Source organism: Tribolium madens, unplaced genomic scaffold, assembly GCF_015345945.1.
Source record: "Tribolium madens isolate multiple individuals breed KSU strain unplaced genomic scaffold, Tmad_KSU_1.1 Scaffold_97;HRSCAF=244;Tcas5.2_LG3a, whole genome shotgun sequence".
NCBI lineage: Eukaryota > Metazoa > Arthropoda > Insecta > Coleoptera > Tenebrionidae > Tribolium > Tribolium madens.
The window spans coordinates 4,509,438-4,521,230 of NW_025401069.1; the positions used below are offsets into that span (position 1 = coordinate 4,509,438).

At 33.0% G+C, this 11,793-nt stretch overlaps 4 protein-coding genes across 5 annotated transcripts; all 4 read left to right on the forward strand.

The window, feature by feature from the left end:
• Positions 1-560: 560 nt before the first annotated feature.
• LOC123014682 (cathepsin B-like) lies at positions 561-1,891 on the forward strand. Its single transcript, XM_044413909.1, has 4 exons — positions 561-677; positions 729-1,070; positions 1,122-1,322; positions 1,375-1,891. The coding sequence occupies exons 2-4, from the start codon at positions 729-731 to the stop codon at positions 1,837-1,839; spliced, it is 1,008 nt and encodes a 335-aa protein (XP_044269844.1). The 5' UTR covers positions 561-677; the 3' UTR covers positions 1,840-1,891.
• A 1,164-nt stretch (positions 1,892-3,055) lies between these two features.
• LOC123014142 (cathepsin B-like) lies at positions 3,056-4,356 on the forward strand. Its single transcript, XM_044413062.1, has 4 exons — positions 3,056-3,474; positions 3,520-3,720; positions 3,771-4,029; positions 4,079-4,356. Exons 1-4 carry the CDS (start codon positions 3,133-3,135, stop codon positions 4,282-4,284), a joined length of 1,008 nt encoding a protein of 335 aa, XP_044268997.1. The 5' UTR covers positions 3,056-3,132; the 3' UTR covers positions 4,285-4,356.
• A 1,201-nt stretch (positions 4,357-5,557) lies between these two features.
• Positions 5,558-6,829, forward strand: LOC123014490 (cathepsin B-like). Its single transcript, XM_044413634.1, has 4 exons — positions 5,558-5,892; positions 5,956-6,153; positions 6,207-6,432; positions 6,486-6,829. Exons 1-4 carry the CDS (start codon positions 5,563-5,565, stop codon positions 6,689-6,691), a joined length of 960 nt encoding a protein of 319 aa, XP_044269569.1. The 5' UTR covers positions 5,558-5,562; the 3' UTR covers positions 6,692-6,829.
• Positions 6,830-10,339: 3,510 nt separating this feature from the next.
• On the forward strand, positions 10,340-11,777 carry LOC123014811 (cathepsin B-like). 2 transcript variants are annotated; one of them, XM_044414091.1, is made up of 4 exons: positions 10,340-10,528; positions 10,586-10,924; positions 10,978-11,443; positions 11,489-11,777. In XM_044414091.1, the coding sequence occupies exons 2-4, from the start codon at positions 10,598-10,600 to the stop codon at positions 11,698-11,700; spliced, it is 1,005 nt and encodes a 334-aa protein (XP_044270026.1). In that variant the 5' UTR covers positions 10,340-10,528; positions 10,586-10,597; the 3' UTR covers positions 11,701-11,777. The 2 variants fall into 2 exon arrangements, with proteins under 2 accessions (XP_044270026.1, XP_044270025.1); XM_044414090.1 differs by having other exon boundaries at positions 10,341-10,532.
• Positions 11,778-11,793: the final 16 nt, after the last annotated feature.

An 11,793-nucleotide genomic window follows, 5' to 3' on the forward strand; every position in this document is an offset into this window, starting at 1 on the left:
CCTATAAAATAAGAGCGAAATAATTAAAAAGAAAACATTAAGAGCATTGCAAATACAATTTTTTTGATACAAAAATTGAATGTAATTGTGTAAGCTTTTAAACTGTATGACTACAAATTTAAAAAAAATATTTTTTATATATAATATGTTACAGTATTGAAATACAAATAAAACACACTTTACATTATTTATTATTTGGAACAAGAAAATGTCAGTATAGAGACTTTTCCAAAAATAGTTGAGGAAAGTAAAAAGACAAATACCTGCTTAACATTATTCTCTAGACTTACAAGCTACAACAAAACATAAGTACCTACAAAAATCTAAATACGACATTCCAAAATTTAAAGAAACTTGAGGAAACATCTATGCCTAAACATTTTTTAAAATTGAATTAAAGATCTCTAAAGAATGCTTGTTTAGTCAAATTCAGATAATCAAACATTTTGATTGGTCACGGGTTGGTAATTTTCAGTCAAAAGATGAAAATAATGTGTCCAACTTTAAAAAATTGTTATCAACTCAATTCAAGTAGATTATTTTCGTTGAAAGTACTTCGGTCTCAAGATAACATTGTTTAATCCCAGACATAAGGATTTGTATCCGTTATATATGCTGATATAAAAGCGCCTAATCAAGATGTAGGATCAGTTCCTACTAGAATTTCTTTTGAAAAAGTACGTAAAAATTTATAGCAGCTGATTGCTTTCTAATTGAAAGGTTTGTAGATGAAGTGCGTCTTCCTTTGTGCCGTTGTTCTTGCATCCATCGCTCTTTCCTACGGAGGGGTAAAACTGCACCCTCTTTCAGATGAATTCATAAACGAAATCAACAGCAAAAAAACCACATGGAAAGCTGGAAGAAACTTTGATATCCACACTCCTCTAACCAACATCAAGAAGCTCCTTGGAGTGCTTCCTAAGAAAGAAAATGCCCGCAAACTTGCACTGAAAGTTCATTCCGTGAATGTTAAAGACATTCCAGAATCGTTTGATGCAAGAGAAGCCTGGCCAGAATGCGCTTCCATCATTGGCGATATCAGAGATCAAGCTTCTTGTGGTTCCTGCTGGGTATGATCTAAAATTGTAATAAGTGAAAAAAAACATTGGTACAAATTTCAGGCCTTTGGTGCTGCCGAAGCCATAAGTGACCGAATCTGCATCCACTCAAACGCCACCGTCAAAGTCAGTATTTCAACTGAAGACTTGAACACTTGTTGCTACGATTGTGGTGATGGATGTAATGGAGGATGGCCCACCGAAGCTTGGGCTTATTGGGCACAAACCGGTATTGTAACTGGTGGCAAATACGACACCAAAGACGTAAGTCTTTTTACAACGTAGTTTTTTAATACCAATTTTGAAAATTCTTAAGGGTTGCAAAGCTTACACCGTCCCTCCTTGCGAACATCACTCTGAAGGCGACTTGCCTGCTTGTGGAGACATCGTCCCAACTCCCGAATGCAAAAAACAATGTGACACTGGAGTAGACATCGAGTATAAATCTGACTTGAGAAAAGGGTCTGCATATCAAGTCCGATCCGAGGAATCTCAAATTCAAACTGAAATTATGACACATGGACCTGTTGAGGCCGATTTTGATGTGTATGAAGATTTCCTCAACTACAAGAGTGGTGTTTATCAGCAAACCACTGGCGATTTTGCTGGAGGACACGCTATTAAGCTTTTAGGCTGGGGTGTGGAAGATGGTACGCCTTATTGGTTGGCGGCTAATTCATGGAATGAAGACTGGGGCGACAAAGGCTATTTCAAAATTTTGAGAGGACAGAACGAATGTGGAATTGAGGGCGATATTGTCGGTGGAATTCCAGCTTTTTAAGGTGTAGAATGTAGCAAGAAAAATAAAACAGAAAAATAAAATTTAATTGGAATTTAATATCTTTTAACAATATTTACACAATACTTCAATTTTAAATAATATTTAATATAATTTTTTACTGAAAATATTCACATACAAGTAGATAATTATTTACATCAATTTAACTGTGTGTATTATTGAGTTTCTGCCTGTTATTTAATATATCAGTATTAAAAAAAATCTTTTCCTCCTTCCCGGAAATGATATTACATAAACATAAATTTATTTACTAAATTGGTTTTCAAAAATGACTAAAATTTAAAAAAAATGTGGCAACGGTAACGAGAATGTTTAGGTAAATGAAAACAATAACTTGCATCACAGTTTCATTCAAGTTGATTGTTCCAGTAGTGACAATTTAACATACTTTTTCAGGTACTTTTTGAGTCTGGAGAATTAAAAAAGTTACAGGGACTGAAATTCGTTATACCCTATTTAAAAAGTATTGTTTTCTGTTTACTAATGTAGAGGATTTCTAAATGTTGAACAGTTAAACTTTCTCCAAACGCTCCTCTTTATACAAACAACATCAAAATTGATACTTATTTTAATAATTAATTTCGCGTATGTGAGAGAAATACTCCTAACATTTTTGATTAGATCTTTTTTCAAGTAAGATTAGGTATATTTTAAAAATGAATTATTTTAATTTGTTAATAACGGCGTCATTGATCAGGAAATGTGTAGCTTGTGTTTGAGCTATTTTATTTAAAAATTGCTAAAAGCCTAAATAGACGTTAACAAATTTTCCACAAAAATAACTTAAATATAAAACCAATATTATTTTGGCAATCTGTAATCTCAGTTAACAAAATATCAAAATAAACGTGCCTTTGTTCATGTCTACATGTTTTTTGTCAACCAGGTTGGTATCATCAAAGAATAATAAAATTGCTAAAAAAATAAATGATAAAATCCAGTAGTCAAGCTTGTATAGTGCTTTTATTGAAATGACCAAGAGCCATGTGACTCTTGGCATCAATACGTACTTTCACTGATTTTATATAAAAGAAAAGGACGTAACAAAGGGCAAACAAACAACTGCAACAATAATACCAATTGATTTATCTCAAGGTTTGGTCCAAACACTTTATTTAAACACTTCATACTGATGATTGATAACATTGTTCAAAATAAAAAGAAAAGTCATCTGGAAATATAAAAGTCTATCAATACTTATTCATAACCATTCAGTTTCAACATATAAATTGTCTCACCTACTAACTTTAGAATTAGTTCTCAAATTTTCTAAAGATGAAATACTTTGTACATTCTGCCGTGGTTTTGGCCACAGTAGCCCTAGTCTATGGAAGCGTCCATCTCCACCCTCTCTCGGACGAATTTATAAATCGAATCAACAGCAAACAGTCAACGTGGAAAGCGGGAAGAAATTTCGATATTGGCACTCCAATATCACACATTAAAAAACTTCTTGGTGTCCTTCCCAAAACCGAAATCACCCCAACGCTACCAAAAAAAAATCACTCGATAAACGATCAAGACATCCCCGAGTCTTTTGATGCGAGAGAAGCATGGCCGGATTGCGCCTCCATTATTGGAAACATTCGTGATCAATCAACTTGTGGTTCTTGTTGGGTGAGTTTAGTGACTTTTCCAACATTTATTTAAAAGAAAATTCAGGCTTTTGGAGCTGTTGAAGCAATGAGTGACAGAATGTGCATCCATTCGAATGCCACTGTCAAAATCAACATCTCTGCTGAGGATTTACTCGATTGTTGTATAATTTGTGGATATGGATGCAACGGGGGAATCCCTGCAATGGCTTGGCTTCACTGGTCTATCGGCGGAATTGTGACTGGGGGTAATTATGGAACCACTGAAGTAAGAGTTTAAGTAAAAATTTGTATTTGATAACTTCATGATGTTTATAGGGATGCAAAGCTTATTCTTTCGCTCCTTGTGAGCACCATGCTGATGGGGATTTGCCTCCATGTGGGCCAGTTCAACCAACTCCGGCTTGCAAAAAACAGTGTGATAGTGGATCTTCGCTTACGTATGGAAACGACTTGACCCACGGATCCTCATACAGCATTGACGCTTTTGTCAAACAAATCCAAACTGAAATAATGACTAATGGGCCAGTTGAAGCTAGCTTTAATGTCTATGAAGATTTTCTTAGTTACAAGAGCGGTGGGTCTTATTTTGCAATAATTGAAAAGATAACAATAGGAGTATTTAGGTGTCTACCAACATGTGGATGGAGAATACGCAGGAGGACACGCTATTAAAATTTTGGGCTGGGGTGTAGAAAATGAGACTCCTTATTGGCTAGTTGCTAATTCCTGGAATGAAGACTGGGGAGACAAAGGGTATTTCAAAATTCTGCGAGGTTCTAACGAATGTGGAATTGAAGGAGACATCGTCGCCGGAATGCCTAGATTATAAATAATAAATATGTCATTACGAAATAAGTGTTTAAAATTATAATAAAAATACTAGTTTTCATTAGTAAAAAAATTAAATTATTTTTTCTAAACCATTTGGTAAAGTCTAAATTTTAAAATGAGTTTAATTTTAACTACATTTCTATAAAATGGTAATGCTAAAAAAATAAAAGCTGAAAACTTATCTTGGATGATGTTTTCATTTTATTCAATTTTTTACCAGTTAAATGCGCTGTAAGCTATAATATTCACTTGATCTTAATTGTTTCTTTTTTTATATAAATATTTTTTAAACCTCGATTTATTTTTTCTAAAATTGTTTAATTTTCATGTCTAGTTCCTGAAAATCGTTTTTGTTCCTTTCTTCTTAGTTTGAAATTTGGTAAACGTCGAGCTAACAGAGCTTTACATTTTCTAATTGACGCATCTAATTTTAGGAGTGGTTTTATTTTTTATTGATGCAATAAAGTTTAATTGAAATACTTTTTATAACATGCATTAAGAGCAAAAAAACGATTCAAGCTCAATTTAGCAGAAAATGAGAATCTGAACAAAAATAATATTAATTAGCATAAATTAATTAGAATATTTTTGTGCGACATAATGCCGGCAGCATTTTAGGTAAGTACGAGTATTTATTTATTCGTAAAGTAAAAGACGACATAAAAGGAATCTAAACTTTGTGGGCAATTCATTTATTATACCTAATTTAGGGAGTAATTGGCCAAATTACTTAATTAAAATTCATGCGGTTAAATTATCAAGTATTTTTTGCATTTGTAACCAACAAAAAGAAAGTTGTATTGGTTAAAAAAAAAATAGTTATTTATTATACAAGACGAGAAAGAAATTGTGTATCTACGAGTGAAAAGGTTAAATTTACAAGTGGCGAAGTCACGATGAGTAGACTTTTTTCACGAGTAGATAAACAATCTTTATCGTCGTGTATAATATTTCGTTTTATTTTGTACCCATCTATCTGAATTTCTTGAATATAAACAGTAGATAAAAATTACTTTATTTCACTAGACGATAAAAGACTACTTTATCTACTGAAATTAGTAGATAAAAGCACTCTTTAACATTGAGTACAAAATAAAGATATTTATTCTTATACTTGTAAAATTATTAAATGTCATTTTTAAAATTAGAGTCTAATGTGTCCCACTTTAAAATTATCAACAAATATCTACAAGATATTATCAAGGACATGATAATAATTAAAGTATAAATAGTGTTTTATTTTATCTTTTGGTCACAATAAGAAAGTTTACCAAACATGCATATTCTGATTGTGTTTTTGCTTGCCTCAATTTCTGTTTCAAGAGCAGAAATTGATATTCAATCACAAGATTTTATCGATTCAATTAATCAAAAACAATCACATTGGGTCGCTCGTCGAAATTTTCCCGAAAACACCTCTAATGAATTTTTCTACACACTAAACGGATTCCTGGGACTTCATCCTGATCCTAATTACAAGCCAGAAAAAGTTATACATAATTTCAACCTTGAAGATATTCCAAAAACTTTTGATGCCCGAACGAAGTGGCCAAATTGTGAATCTTTGAATAGAATTAGAGATCAAGGATCGTGTGGATCATGTTGGGTAATTTTTTGTTTGTTTAATATTTACTATAATACAATAAATAAAGCGATGCATCTTGTACAGGCATTTGCAGCGGTAGAGTCGATGTCTGACAGAATATGTATTCAATCCTCAGGAGCACAGAAATTTTTCTTTTCCGCAGAAGACCTTCTTTCATGTTGTACAACTTGTGGTAGCTGTGCCGGTGGTTACATGATGGCTGCTTTTGATTTTTATATTAACGAAGGACTTGTCTCTGGTGGAGATTTGAATTCAAATGAAGTAAACATCACTTACTTTGGCAAATATACAAATTAAATTGTGATTTTGTATAGGGTTGTAGACCATATACTGCAGATCCTCACGATAACGGCAAAACTCCTTCATGCACCAAAAGTTGTCGCAGTGGTTACCCAACCAGTTACAGTTCCGATAAACATTATGGCAGCAAAGATTACATTATTGACGCTGGAATTAGTAACATTCAGTATGAAATTATGACAAATGGACCTATTATTGTAAATTTTAAAGTGTATCAAGATTTCTACAATTATGGATCTGGTGAGATCTTAATTAAAGATTAAAGTCGAATAATCTCAAATAAATTACTTTAGGAGTTTACCATCATGTAAGTGGAGACAGCACCGGTTACCATGTTGTTAAAATAGTGGGATGGGGAACTGAACAAGGACTGGACTACTGGCTCATTGCTAATTCTTGGAGCAAAAGTTGGGGTGAAAATGGATTTTTCAAGATATTAAGAGGACAAAATGAATGTGGCATTGAAAATAATCCTTACGCAGTATCCCCAAAACTTTAAACATTTTTTAATTATTACAATTCTTATTTTACCTACTATATGGGCCTGTTTAGCACGAAATGATTTTTAGATATAAAACCTATCGATTCTATGATTATTAAAACATATTTTTAAAAATAAAATTTCAAGGCGGTTTAACCCTGTTTTAAGGTACTTACATCTCAAGTCATATGCGTAGATATTTTATAAGTAGTATATAAAATGTTACTTCTGAACCAGGACATTTGGCGTTTTAAAAAACAAGGCAGAATCTTACAAATTCAGCTGTTCTCCCAAAGGTAAACAACCGAAAAGGGCCCTAAACCTCTCAAAAATCATTAATTTTTATCCACCCCAAAAGTTCCCAAATATGTGTAGACCACCAAAGATTGGGCACACGAAAAAACCGTTAAAATCTCAAAATAATGTAAAATTACCTCAAGAACGCCCTAAAAAAACTAACAAAATACCTTGTTTTTACACACCCCAAAATGGCTTTTTACTTCTGGACCAGGACATTTGGCGTTTTAAAAATCAAGGCAGAATCCTACAAATTTAGTGTTTTCCCAAAAGTAAACATTCGAAAAAAATCTAAAAAACTTACAAAATGTCTTGCTTTTGAACACCCCAAAATGACTTTTTATTTCTGGACCAGGACATTTGGCGTCTTCAAAAAAACAAGGCAGAATCTTACAAATTCAGCTGTTCTCCCAAAGGTACACATCCGAAAAAGACCTAAAACCCTTCAGAAAACATTAATTTTTATGCACTCCAAAAGTACCAAATATCTGTAGACCAACAAAAATTGGGCACACGAAAAAAACTTTAAAACTACTTTAAGAACCCCCTAAAAAACTAACAAAATACCGTGTTTTACACACCCCAAAATGGCTTTTTATTTCTGGACCAAGCCATTTGGCGCATGCAAAAAAAAAGTAAAAACAACACTAAATCAAGGAGGTACATCTATAGTATTTGGCGCTTTACAAACTAATGTTGTGAAATTCCTTCAAAAATCATAATTTTTTATGCTTCAAAAAATACTCGAAACTCAATAGACCACCAGAAAATGGGCACATGGGAAAACTGCTGAAAATCATCCGCAATCAAACATAATTACATTAAAAGCATCCAAAAAAACCTTACAGCATTCCTTGTTTTGAGACACCCCAAAATGGATTTTTACTTCTGGAGAAAGCATTGGCACATGCAAAAAATTCACCGGTCGGAGTGGCGACCGGTAATAATATTAAACAAATAAAATCTCTTGTTTTTACATTCCCAAAATGGCTTTTTTATTTCTGGACCAGGATAATAATTGGTAATGGTAATGATGTTTACCTTTGGGATAACAGCTGTAAGATTCTGTCTTGTTTTTTGAAGATGCCAAATGTCCTGGTCCAGAAATAAAAAGTCATTTTGGGGTGTTCAAAAACAAGACATTTTGTAAGTTTTTTAGATCTTTTTCGAATGTTTACTTTTGGGAAAACACTAAATTTGTAGGATTCTGCCTTGATTTTTAAGACGCCAAATGTCCTAGTCCAGAAGTAAAAAGATACTTTGGGGTATGTAAAAACAAGGTATTTTGTTAGTTTTTTAGGGCGTTCTTGAGGTAATTTTCCATTATTTTGAGATTTTAACGGTTTTTTCGTGTGCCCAATCTTTGGTGGTCTACACATATTTGGGAACTTTTGGGGTGGATAAAAATTAATGATTTTTGAGAGGTTTAGGGCCCTTTTCGGTTGTTTACCTTTGGGAGAACAGCTGAATTTGTAAGATTCTGCCTTGTTTTTTAAGACGCCAAATGTTCTGGTTCAGAAGTAACATTTTATATACTACTTTTATACATGTACACACAAAGTGAATAAAAAGTATTGAACCAGTCGTATTTTTTAATCATTTGCCTTCAGAAAATAATAATTAATAAAAATTAAAGTGCTATAACAAATGTGATAGCTAAAACGGCCATTTTCCAACCTGAACCTGATATTTAATCATATCAATTGTAAAATGACGTTGAAATGCTGTACTTCCCAACTTTTCAAAGGCAAGGTAATGTGATAATGTGATTATTAGTTTATGATTGTGAATAAAAATAGACTTTATAATTTCTATTGTCCTAAACTTCCAAAACCTTCAATGGCACTAAACCGGCGCATCCACCAAAAATATTTTGTTCTGTTTGGCAACATTGCAAAAAATTTTAATGATAATTCAAATCTAGAATTGTTATTAAAAAATTGATACGAAATTCCAACAACGTTTTTAACAAATTATTTTGATCTTATCATTTAGTCGCAAACAAAACACTTATGTATAAGATAAGATTCATTAATATTTTCAACTAAGTATCTAATCTCTTTCCAAATTATATAACCCTTAAAAATTCAAAAATTACGGTGATAAAAACATTTACAGAATTACAATTAACCTGCTCTTTTCATTTAGAAGTTTAAAAACGACTTTTTAAATAAAGAATAACAACTAACAGCAAAAATTTATAGATTTCTAAGATACACATGCATATAAAAAATATACATACCTACCAGTATATAAAATAAAAACTCACACATACATATGATTTGAAATACGCTTAAAGAAAATAAAAATTAGCAATTATTGATTTTACAGAATCAAAAAAGCCATGAAGATATACTGAATTTCTTCTTCTTTCGACGTTATTAACCCGGCGAATCCATACACACTTTTTTGTTCTCTTTCGTAACATTAAATTGTATATTTAAATAGTAATTAAAATGTGATTACTAAAAAATATTATTCTTATTCTTGTTATTCGTTTATTTCCAGTATGTGTTTAGCTGTTCTAAATCTGTATAAGTATTCTAATAGGTAAATAAGAAAAGGTAGAAATATTGGCCAAGAAAATCCTAGCTGGAATATCCTGTGTGTTTAGTTTTATAACAATTAAGTGCATTGTTTTATTACAATGAGAAATAAAGAAAAATCTGTCATAAATGTGTAGGCATATACTTACAAAGTTTTATAAAAGAGAGTAATAGTTATTTATTGTAAGAGTGTGTTAGGTAGCGTTTTATCCACGCAAGAATGTTTAACCGCTAGAACGTCAGTTCGACCGGTTAATTTTCTTAAGTGGATAAAACCCGACTAACACACGACTGCAATATAACGTTTTATCCACAATCACAGGCCCAAATTATTCCAAACTTAATTAAAAATTAAACTGACATTTAAACGTCACGCCAAATGTGCTTTCGGTTAAACGTAGTAAGCTGTTACGCGGTGCGCTGGTTACTAACAGTGGAATAAAGTTACTTTGTTCCACTAGTGGATAAAGTGGTACTTTATACGCATCTAAAGTGTGGAATAAAATCTCTTTATAGAGTGATTGTGGATAAAAACCTAAAACTTTCAAAAATATGACATGTTTTTGAATGATATCGAAGTGAATGATCAATTGATCACAAAGATGTGTCTAAATAATATGAAAATAAAACAAAATTATGAAGCATAAAAATATGTATTTTATGTGTTTTTTTTTTAAAAACATGTTTTATACAGGTGGAGTTCCCATTGTAATTAAAAAAATTAGGTCAACTTCAAATCCCAAGTTTAGTCTGTGAAGTAAACTTTAATCAATAAAGAAAGTATTTTCTACATTCACCAAAAGATGGTGCGTATGCGTATTACCAAAACAGTAATTTGTTATTGTTACTAATTTGTTTAATAAATGAATACAGCAATCTTGTGATTCGTGTGAATAATAAAGATAAATACATGCAAACAAACTCATAATTCTGGAAATCGGCTTCAGTTGATAAACGGTTGTAAACAGACAAACAAATAAATAGAATCAATAGTTACAGGAAAGACTTTCTAGTCAGTGAGTAGTTTTTATTGTGTTATGAAATAACAAGCAATTTTTGTAATTTCCAGGTCTAAATTAAAATGAGGATTCTACTAAATCTCACCATAATTTGCGCAGCAGCATCTTTAACACTTGCCGTGAACCCATTATCTAAAGAATTTATTCAACAAATTAATGAAAAACAGTCCACCTGGAAAGCTGGTCACAACTTTGCCGAAAATGTCCCCATGTCGTATATCCGTCGCCTCATGGGTGTTCCACCCAACAGCAAATACCACATGCCTACGGTCAAAAGACACCTTTTAGACACCACGGAAATTCCCGATGATTTCGATGCACGCAAGCAATGGCCCAATTGTCCAACAATCCGCGAGATCAGAGATCAAGGGTCATGCGGGTCATGTTGGGTAAGAGATAATAATAAAAACAAATCTAGCACAATTCTTACAATTTTATTCAGGCTTTTGGAGCCGTGGAGGCAATGTCTGATCGCGTATGCATTCACTCAAAAGGCGCTGTTAATGTGAGGCTCTCAGCTGATGATTTGGTATCATGCTGCTACTCTTGTGGGATGGGGTGCAATGGGGGCTTCCCAGGAGCCGCTTGGCATTACTGGGTGAATAAGGGAATCGTCTCGGGGGGCAGTTTTGGCTCAAATCAGGGCTGCAGACCCTATGAAATTGCCCCTTGTGAGCACCATGTGAACGGCACACGGCCCCCATGCACCGGCGATGATAACAAGACGCCATCTTGTAAACAAGAGTGCGAAAAGGGGTACAATGTCCCTTATAACAAAGACAAGAATTTTGGCAAAGAGGCCTATTCTATTGCTAGCGAAGTTCAGCAAATTCAGAAGGAAATCATGACTAATGGTCCTGTAGAAGGCGCGTTTGAAGTGTATGAAGATTTACTCAATTATAAAAAAGGTAATTTTGGGGAAAAAATGATTGTTTCTAAAAGAAATGTTACAGGAGTGTATCAGCATGTTAAAGGAGAAGCTTTAGGAGGTCACGCAATCAGGATTTTGGGGTGGGGTACAGAAAAGGGCACTCCTTATTGGCTGATTGCTAATTCCTGGAACTCAGATTGGGGAGATAACGGAACTTTCAAGATACTAAGGGGAGAAGACCACTGTGGTATTGAGAGTTCTATTGTAGCTGGCATTCCCAAAGATTCAAGTTAAAATGTTCCTTTTTTGTTAATTGTAATGTGATTAAGCACCAAAGGTTGATATTTACACAAATAAATGTAAACAAATTATTTATCAGCTTCATTT

Excerpts from the sequence above, each read along its gene's own strand:
- LOC123014682 (XM_044413909.1), top strand. The coding sequence starts at position 729 with ATGAAGTGCGTCTTCCTTTGTGCCGTTGTTCTTGCATCCATCGCTCTT. Across the intron at positions 1,071-1,121 it reads CTTCTTGTGGTTCCTGCTGG|GCCTTTGGTGCTGCCGAAGC; the intron begins GTATGATCTAAA and ends TACAAATTTCAG. Across the intron at positions 1,323-1,374 it reads GCAAATACGACACCAAAGAC|GGTTGCAAAGCTTACACCGT; the intron begins GTAAGTCTTTTT and ends AAAATTCTTAAG.
- LOC123014142 (XM_044413062.1), top strand. The coding sequence starts at position 3,133 with ATGAAATACTTTGTACATTCTGCCGTGGTTTTGGCCACAGTAGCCCTA. Across the intron at positions 3,475-3,519 it reads CAACTTGTGGTTCTTGTTGG|GCTTTTGGAGCTGTTGAAGC; the intron begins GTGAGTTTAGTG and ends AAGAAAATTCAG. Across the intron at positions 4,030-4,078 it reads TTTTCTTAGTTACAAGAGCG|GTGTCTACCAACATGTGGAT; the intron begins GTGGGTCTTATT and ends AGGAGTATTTAG.
- LOC123014490 (XM_044413634.1), top strand. The coding sequence starts at position 5,563 with ATGCATATTCTGATTGTGTTTTTGCTTGCCTCAATTTCTGTTTCAAGA. Across the intron at positions 5,893-5,955 it reads GATCGTGTGGATCATGTTGG|GCATTTGCAGCGGTAGAGTC; the intron begins GTAATTTTTTGT and ends CATCTTGTACAG. Across the intron at positions 6,154-6,206 it reads GAGATTTGAATTCAAATGAA|GGTTGTAGACCATATACTGC; the intron begins GTAAACATCACT and ends GATTTTGTATAG.
- LOC123014811 (XM_044414091.1), top strand. The coding sequence starts at position 10,598 with ATGAGGATTCTACTAAATCTCACCATAATTTGCGCAGCAGCATCTTTA. Across the intron at positions 10,925-10,977 it reads GGTCATGCGGGTCATGTTGG|GCTTTTGGAGCCGTGGAGGC; the intron begins GTAAGAGATAAT and ends AATTTTATTCAG. Across the intron at positions 11,444-11,488 it reads TTTACTCAATTATAAAAAAG|GAGTGTATCAGCATGTTAAA; the intron begins GTAATTTTGGGG and ends GAAATGTTACAG.